The sequence below is a fragment of the Hyperoodon ampullatus genome (assembly GCF_949752795.1).
Source record: "Hyperoodon ampullatus genome assembly, chromosome: 1".
Classification (NCBI taxonomy): Eukaryota; Metazoa; Chordata; class Mammalia; order Artiodactyla; family Ziphiidae; genus Hyperoodon; species Hyperoodon ampullatus.
Genome location: NC_136914.1, coordinates 17,270,023 through 17,279,222, shown reverse-complemented (window position 1 = coordinate 17,279,222; position 9,200 = coordinate 17,270,023). Strand labels below are relative to the sequence as shown.

Sequence of the window (9,200 nt, the reverse complement as noted above, 5' to 3'; positions counted from 1 at the left end):
AAAATCAATACCATTAATTTCATGTTTATTTTATATAGGATTTTTGTCAAACTTAGCAGCTTTAAAATGATTAATTCATAATCACCATCTAAAGACAAAATTTCCTCTCAATTAATGGTTCTCATTCTACCTACAGTTCAACTTACCCTTTTGTCTACAATATAGCCATATTTCATTTTACGGGATCTGAAATATACAATTATTATAAACAAACTGTTTTCAAATTTGCTTTCAAATGATGCCTATAAAGAGATCAAGTTTTTAAGTTTACATAAATCTATACTACACCAATTCATCATTATAAATACAAGCATTCATAACCTGTTTATTCTAATTCTATTTAGACAGCAACACTAACAAAATTCTTAATGCATACGCCCCCCACCACCTGTAACTCTTTCCCTATGGTGTCATTTGGACACTTGAAAAATAACATCTCAATTCAGCAACCAAGTTTTACAACTGCTATTCCTACCAATCAGATGGTGATGCACCAAGGTCACAATTCTCATGAGTTTTAACATATTAAGAGTACATTATTTACCTAAGACTGAAGGGCTGTGCCTCTTACTTTATTAAAAAAAAAAAAGATAGCCACATCAATTTAATTCCATATATATATGATGCTACCTGTTCAATTTATTAAAAATTAAAATAAACGTAATAATCAAACTAATGCTCCAAACTTACGCTATTCACGTGGAAGACACTACAAGAGAAGACACCATAGAGACTGCCTTGCAATAAGAAGTACAAATTCCTTCTATAGAGATGGAGAAATAAAAGGAAGGACAAATCTAGTTGTCTAAAAGACAATTCACTGTACACATTTTATTTACAGTTTTGTACACTGTCTTAATATGAATGGGACCGCTTTTCTACTTGAGCCATTTTTTAACCAAAGCAAAATAACCTAAGTATAACAAAGTGTTAAAATACAGCATAAAGATACAAAAACAGACATACTAATTCTAATTAGGAATGTAATTATGATGTTACATTTTTTATAATCCACAATTATGTTTAGGAAATCACACAAACATAGATCACTGATTTGAATGAAATGCATAAATTTGTAGCAAAGCTTTGTAGTTACAAAAAAACAAAAAAATTACCAAAGAATGCACAAAATTAATGTTTATTCCACCTCTGTGTCATATTCCTGGATCCTTCACCAATGTTACATGAGGAAAAAAACAAAAGCAAAACAAATGAAAAACTGAAATCAGAATCACTAATGTTATCAAATAGGGAAACAAATAAATTAAAATCTAGCAGCCATCAGCAAGAGTACAGCATAGACAATGCTGTAAAAAGAAACAAAGAAAATTGTTAGAAAACTGTATGCATCATACTCTTTCAAACCAGCAAAATATGCTCCTGCATACAATGGAACATAAACAGAATCGTTCTCTTGTAAGGTACAGAAATGCAAATTCTTTTCTTTAATATTGTAGATGGGTCAAATGTGTTTGCAATCATTAATTCTTTTAAGCTATTACAGAGTGGGCCAGGAACACATTTATTGATTCTGGGGACGATGTGTACTATAATTCTTTGATTGGGATAGTGGACACTCTAGCCAAAATTAAAAAAAAAAAAAAAAAAAACTATGAACACAGAAGTACAAGACAAAGGCGAATGAGACTTCTCTTATATCTTAGCAACATTTAGATGGAAATCAAATTTAAATGCAGTCCACTCTGCTTTTGAAGAGGCTTTGGTTCAGCTCCCAAATCTCGATTGCTTGACGCAGTCTCCTATGAGAATACTCAGAAGGTGTCTTCTTAAACAACAAACCTATTTTTAGTGGTGGAGCCGCTCTTAGTAGCTGTGTCTGCATGGGACTGATAACCAATCACTATCTTTGGAGGAAGTCCTAACCTTTCCTTGTATACCCTCCTAGAAAATGAAAAAGAAGAAAAGTAGCCATTAGATTTTATTCAAACATACACCCCAAATCCAGTATTATTATTCTTTACATTAAAAAATAATACCTAGAGAGTGAAATAGGAAATTGCACACCTTTTTCCTTTTAGCAAAATTTACTCTTCATTTTCACAACAATCTTGGTTAATCACTTAACCAATACTTGAGTCTACTATGTATCAGGTACTGTGATAATTATCAGTAAATTAATAATAAGCAAAGCAAGGACAGTCTCTAGGCTCATGGTGTTTATAGTTTAGAGTATTTGACTATTTACAAACCCACAAATACATATGGTGGAGGTGTATCACATACCTAATTAATGTATTCAAAATCAATTACACGCACATCTTAATTTTCTGATCTAAAATGCTTCAATTATATTTTACATATAAACCTTAATAAATATTGTATGTTACTGCAATTACATTTACCTTACCTATTACCGACAAGAATGCACACACAAAAATTAAACACTGTGAAGGCGATTTATGATATTTTAAGGATAATTTAGAACATAACATGATTTCTGCCTTATATATTAAATCTACAACCTAATTTTCAAATAAGATGTGACTGAGTATCAAAGAGGGTAAGCACAGGGGTTGTGATATTATTAACAAGGAGGATCTAATCTCCTCTTTGAAATCAGAGAAATCTCTCCTTTTAAAAACTCATGAGGTCAAAGTATAATGCTAAGAGAATGAAGCACATCTGAAGGCCAAGGAACAAAAATAAGGCTGTGTGGCTACAGCTCACAAGAAAGGTAAATATGAGAGAGAAGGCTGACAAGGTAAAATTGGGGACAGATCATACGATCTTATGAGAACATCATAGGTCAAGTTAGGAATCTGGTATCTGAGAAAAAAGAGCAAAATTTTAAAAATAGGCACCAAAATGAAACAAAAATAAAGAGATATACATTTTCATGGAGCTAAATACTCCAGCAGTATGATACCAGGAAATTTTATTCACACTCTACCCTTCAGAAGACTTTACTACCTTCCTTCGAATGGGGTATTTAAAAATAATTTTATGATAACTAAAATTATAACTATTATCAGATTTACATTAGGATATAATGTATTACCTTCAATTATACTTAATCACTAAAAATGCCAGAAAGAGCACTGAGCCATGCAACTTAAAAGGGTGAAAAAAAATTTTTCCTTGAAAAAGTGAGGCCAAAAGTTTTATAGAGATTTCAAAAATGTTTAATATTGACACAAATAAAAAACTTTCCGAGGAAAGAAGTTCATACTTAGTTTCTTTAACACATTTTCAAAGAAATAGGAGACTCCCACAGTCAGTAAGTTTTAAGGCTGACAGAAAGATCAGGAATATGGTGACGAATCAACAATCAACCTTCTCTTATAAGAAACCCCATGGAGAATGAAACCTGGAAAATCCCCACACCTGTTAATCCAGAAAGGAATTATGTTCATAGGAGAATTCATAATGTTTGAAAAATCAACATTCAAAGAGGCAAACTAAACATATTGTGACTTATGACTGGTACTTACTTTTAACACAAAATTTAAAGTCCAATTTTACTAATTTAAATATAGTCAAAAGAAAATCCTAGTCAACACTGACTGACACTTGCGGGGAGGGGGGGCAGGAATGATAGGCAACTTTTGCAAATAGTAATATTTGCCCCAAATATTGATAAATCATTAGCCAGACTCATCAAGAAAAAAAGGGAGAAGACTCAAATCAATAGAATTAGAAATGAAAAAGGAGAAGTAACAACTGACACTGCAGAAATACAAAAGATCATGAGAGATTATTACAAGCAACTCTATGCCAATAAAATGGACAACCTGGAAGAAATGGACAAATTCTTAGAAATGCACAACCTGCCAAGACTGAATCAGGAAGAAAGAGAAAATATGAACAGACCAATCACAAGCACTGAAATTGAAACTGTGAGTAAAAATCTTCCAACAAACAAAAGCCCAGGACCAGATGGCTTCACAGGCGAATTCTATCAAGCATTTAGAGAAGAGCTAACACCTATCCTTCTCAAACTCTTCCAAAATATAGCAGAGGGAGGAACACTCCCAAACTTATTCTACGAGGCCATCATCACCTTGATACCAAAACCAGACAAGGATGTCACAAAGAAAGAAAACTACAGGCCAATATCACTGATGAACATAGATGCAAAAATCCTCAACAAAATACTAGCAAACAGAATCCAACAGCACATTAAAAGGATCATACACCATGATCAAGTGGGGTTTATTCCAGGAATGCAAGGATTCTTCAATATACGCAAATCAATCAACGTGATACACCATATTAACAAATTGAAGGAGAAAAACCATATGATAATCTCAACAGATGCAGAGAAAGCTTTTGACAAAATTCAACACCCATTTATGATAAAAACCCTGCAGAAAGTAGGCATAGAGGGAACTTTCCTCAACATAATAAAGGCCATATATGACAAACCCACAGCCAGCATCGTCCTCAATGGTGAAAAACTGAAACCATTTCCACTAAGATCAGGAACAAGACAAGGTTGCCCACTCTCACCACTCTTATTCAACATAGTTTTGGAAGTTTTAGCCACAGCAATCAGAGAAGAAAAGGAAATAAAAGGAATCCAAATCGGAAAAGAAGAAGTAAAGCTGTCACTGTTTGCAGATGACATGATACTATACATAGAGAATCCTAAAGATGCTACCAGAAAACTACTAGAGCTAATCAATGAATTTGGTAAAGTAGCAGGATACAAAATTAATGCACAGAAATCTCTGGCATTCCTGTACACTAATGATGAAAAATCTGAAAGTGAAATCAAGAAAACACTCCCATTTACCATTGCAACAAAAAGAATAAAATATCTAGGAATAAACCTACCTAAGGAGACAAAAGACCTGTATGCAGAAAATTGTAAGACACTGATGAAAGAAATTAAAGATGATACAAATAGGTGGAGAGATATACCATGCTCCTGGATTGGAAGAATCAATATTGTGAAAATGACTCTACTACCCAAAGCAATCTACAGATTCAATGCAATCCCTATCAAACTACCACTGGCATTTTTCACAGAACTAGAACAAAAAATTTCAAAATTTGTTTGGAAAAACAAAAGACCCCGAATAGCCAAAGCAATCTTGAGAACGAAAAACGGAGCTGGAGGAATCAGGCTCCCTGACTTCAGACTATACTACAAAGCTACAGTAATGATTGACAGTGTGGTACTGGCACAAAAACAGAAAGATAGATCAATGGAACAGGATAGAAAGCCCAGAGATAAACCCAGGCACATATGGTCACCTTATCTTTGATAAAGGAGGCAGGAATGTACAGTGGAGAAAGGACAGTCTCTTCAATAAGTGGTGCTGGGAAAACTGGACAGGGACATGTAAAAGTATGAGATTAGATCACTCCCTAACACCATACACAAAAATAAGCTCAAAATGGATTAAAGACCTAAATGTAAGGCCAGACACTATCAAACTCTTAGAGGAAAACATAGGCAGAACACTCTATGACATAAATCACAGCAAGATCCTTTTTGACCCACCTCCTAGAGAAATGGAAATAAAAACAAAACTAAACAATTGGGACCTAATGAAACTTCAAAGCTTTTGCACAGCAAAGGAAACCATGAACAAGACCAAAAGACAACCCTCAGAATGGGAGAAAATATTTGCAAATGAAGCAACTGACAAAGGATTCATCTCCAAAATTTATAAGCAGCTCGTGCAGCTCAGTAACAAAAAAACAAACAACCCAATCCAAAAATGGGCAGAAGACCTAAATAGACATTTCTCCACAGAAGATATACAGACTGCCAACAAACACGTGAAAGGATGCTCAACATCTTTACTCATTAGAGAAATGCAAATCAAAACTACAATGAGATATCATCTCACACCAGTCAGAATGGCCATCATCAAAAAATCTAGAAACAATAAATGCTGGAGAGGGTGTGGAAAAAAGGGAACACTCTTGCACTGCTGGTGGGAATGTGAATTGGTACAGCCACTATGGAGAACAGTATGGAGGTTCCTTAAAAAACTACAAATAGAACTACCATATGACCCAGCAATCCTACTACTGGGCATATACCCTGAGAAAACCATAATTCAAAAAGAGTCATGTACCAAAATGTTCATAGCAGCCCTATTTACAACAGCCCGGAGATGGAAACAACCTAAGTGTCCATCATCGGATGAATGGATAAAGAAGATGTGGCACATATATACAAGGGAATATTACTCAGCCATAAAAAGAAACGAAATTGAGTTATTTGTAATGAGGTGGATGGACCTAGAGTCTGTCATACAGAGCGAAGTAAGTCAGAAAGAGAAAGACAAATACTGTATGCTGACACATATATATGGAATTTAAGAAAAAAAATGTCATGAAGAACCTAGGGGTAAGACAGGAATAAAGACACAGATCTAGTAGAGAATGGACTTGAGGATATGGGGAGGGGGAAGGGTAAGCTGTGACAAAGCGAAAGAGCGGCATGGACATATATACACTACCAAACGTAAGGTAGATAGCTAGTGGGAAGCAGCCGCATAGCACAGGGAGATCAGCTAGGTGCTTTGTGACCGCCTGGTGGGGTGGGATAGGGATGGCGGGAGGGAGACGCAAAAGGGAGGGTATATGGGAACATACGTATATGTATAACTGATTAAATTTGTTAAAAAAAAAAGTTTTAAAATTTACACACGTTGGTTTTAAATATGGACAAACCCAAGCTACTGTCACTTAAACTTCAATAGCAAATGCCAATATTCACCAAATTATTGAGTATTATACATTAGCATTATGGTTTTAAAGTAGGGCAAAAAAGACATATTCTCATATGCTAAATAATAAAATGCTACATGGTAAAACAGTGATTATATACCCCATTGCTAGGAAAAAGAAATTTTACAGAAGTGAAAAAAATATGAATAAGACACCGAATACCAATACACAGCAGTTCAAGATTATAAAAGTGTTCATGAAAACTAGGAAAATAATGATCTACATAAATACTTTTAATTTAAAAAGTACTTCTGCTTTTAGTTATCTATTTTAAAAGAAGCACACAAAAAGCAAAACTTACCCTATATGTGTAACTGCTTCTCTGTTTTCACATTCAGTAGTCCATATTGCTATTTTATCACCTTTAGCTCTAACATTAACCACAGCTCCACATACATCATCACTGTAGTCATCAAAAGACTCTCCAATAAGGCACAGCAGCTTAAAAGAAAAAACCCAAATCTCAAATTACATTCAATAGATGATAAACAGCTTATTAAGCTGCAAATGTCTCAAATATCTGTATATACACAAAACTGAAAAAGTTTTTAAATCAAGAGTCGACTTTTTTTTTTTTTTTTTTTTGCGGTACGCGGGCCTCTCACTGTTGTGGCCTCTCCCGTTGCAGAGCACAGGCTCTGGATGCGCAGGCCCAGCGGCCATGGCTCATGGGCCCAGCCGCTCTGCGGCATGTGGGATCTTCCCGGACTGGGGCACGACCCCGTGTCCCCTGCATCAGCAGGCGGACTCTCAACCACTGCGCCACCAGGGAAGCCCAAGAGTCGACTTTCTGAATGCCTAAATTATATTTATATATAGTTTTTTGTCCTGGCCTTTAAAAATTTTGTTAATTTGATTCTTTAATACCAAGAACATGATCAATTTTGTTAACTTTTTTAGCAAATTGGGCAACTGATGTCCGGGCACATAAAAGGTGAATTATTTTATTAATATTCACTTTGCTCTGCTGCTGCTTACACTTGCCAGCAAATATTAATGGAATAACTGAAAAAGCTGCTTAATTGCCTCTTGTTCTTGTTTTTCATGAACATTTTCTAACTTCTAAAAAAACTGTAGTAAATACATGACATAAAATTTACCATATTAACCATTTTTAAGTGTATGGTTCAGTGGCATTAAGTATATTCACACTGTACCACCAACAATCTCCAGAACTTTTGTCATCCTGCAAAACTGAAATGACTTTTTAATGCAGAATTCTAAAATAGTAATTACTGATAATCTCTCCCAAAAGCAAAATTAAGTTTCTTTTCTTTTTTTTTTTGGCGGTACGAGGGCCTCTCACTGTTGTGGCCTCTCCCGTTGCAGAGCACAGGCTCCGGACGCGCAGGTTCAGTAGCCATGGCTCATGGGCCCAGCCACTCCGCGGCATGTAGGATCTTCCTGGACCGGGGCATGAACCCGTATCCCCTGTATTGGCAGGCGGACTCTCAGCCACTGTGCCACCAGGGAAGCCCAGTTTCTTTCTTTCTTTTTTTTTTTTTTAACTTATTTATTTATTTATTTGGTTGCATCGGGTCTTAGTTGCAGTTCTCGGGCTCCCTAGTTGCAGCTTGCCAGCTCCTTAGTTGCGGCATGCATGTGGGAACTAGTTCCCTGACCAGGTATCAAATCCGGGCCCCCTGCATTGGGAGCTGGGAGTCTTAACCACTGCACTGCCAGGGAATTCCCGCAAAATTAAGTTTCTTCTTTAAAAAGCCATTCACTGAAATGTTTATTATTGCTCAACTTAGTAAGGGCTAACTATAAACCAGACACTGTCAAGTGATAGGGATACAAAAGAGACTATAATCCCTGCTCCTAAAAGCTTGGGGTTTGAAAACTTTCACTAGAGAAAATGCCTATTATCTCATATTTAATAAATGTCATATGAAGCCAGTTACATCACAACATATAAGCTGAATAATATCAAGCTACAATTTCACTGTTTCCTTCATTGATCTAAAAAGTTTAGTATACAGAGCAATACTCAAGAGGATTGTAAAAAAACTTACATCATACAAAATGTGAGACGTTCTATAATTTTGAATTTAATGAAATGACCAGGATTACCTTATTCTGGAAGGTGAGTCAACTGCCAATCACTTTCTGGATGTGTAATATGTGGTAGGGAGTTTCACTGTATTAGTATGTAAGAAGTATACAAGATTCACAGGACAGAACAAAATTAAGTGCTGGCTTAGCTAAAGTGGGAATCCTTATCTCGTCTTGAATTAAGTAACCAATGTAAAATGTAACATAAGTTAAGTTTTAGTATTCCAAAACAGCTTTATAATTTTAAAACCTTACTGTCTCTAGCCAAAAGCGATCGAGGTCACTTCGTCTCTGCTGTTTGTTCAATGTAATTAGCCATCGTCCTCCTCGTTTGTTTTTCTCATCTTCCCACATAGGCTCAATACCATCCTACAAGGTTAGGGAGACAACAATATGAGACAATACTGTTACTTTAACTTGAGATCACCATTAGA

The 9,200-nt window shown here is 35.5% G+C and overlaps 1 protein-coding gene across 1 annotated transcript in view; it reads right to left on the bottom strand.

Moving 5' to 3' along the window:
• Nucleotides 1–1,119: 1,119 nt before the first annotated feature.
• EIF4E (eukaryotic translation initiation factor 4E) overlaps nt 1,120–9,200 on the bottom strand; it is a gene marked incomplete at its 5' end in the record, with an annotated part of 47,507 nt that continues 39,426 nt past the window's right edge. The window contains 3 exons of the mRNA XM_079718785.1: nt 1,120–1,902; nt 7,013–7,152; nt 9,022–9,135. Coding sequence (XP_079574911.1) covers nt 1,788–1,902; nt 7,013–7,152; nt 9,022–9,135 — 369 coding nt within the window. The 3' untranslated portion in view covers nt 1,120–1,787. The remainder of the gene's footprint in view (nt 1,903–7,012; nt 7,153–9,021; nt 9,136–9,200) is intronic.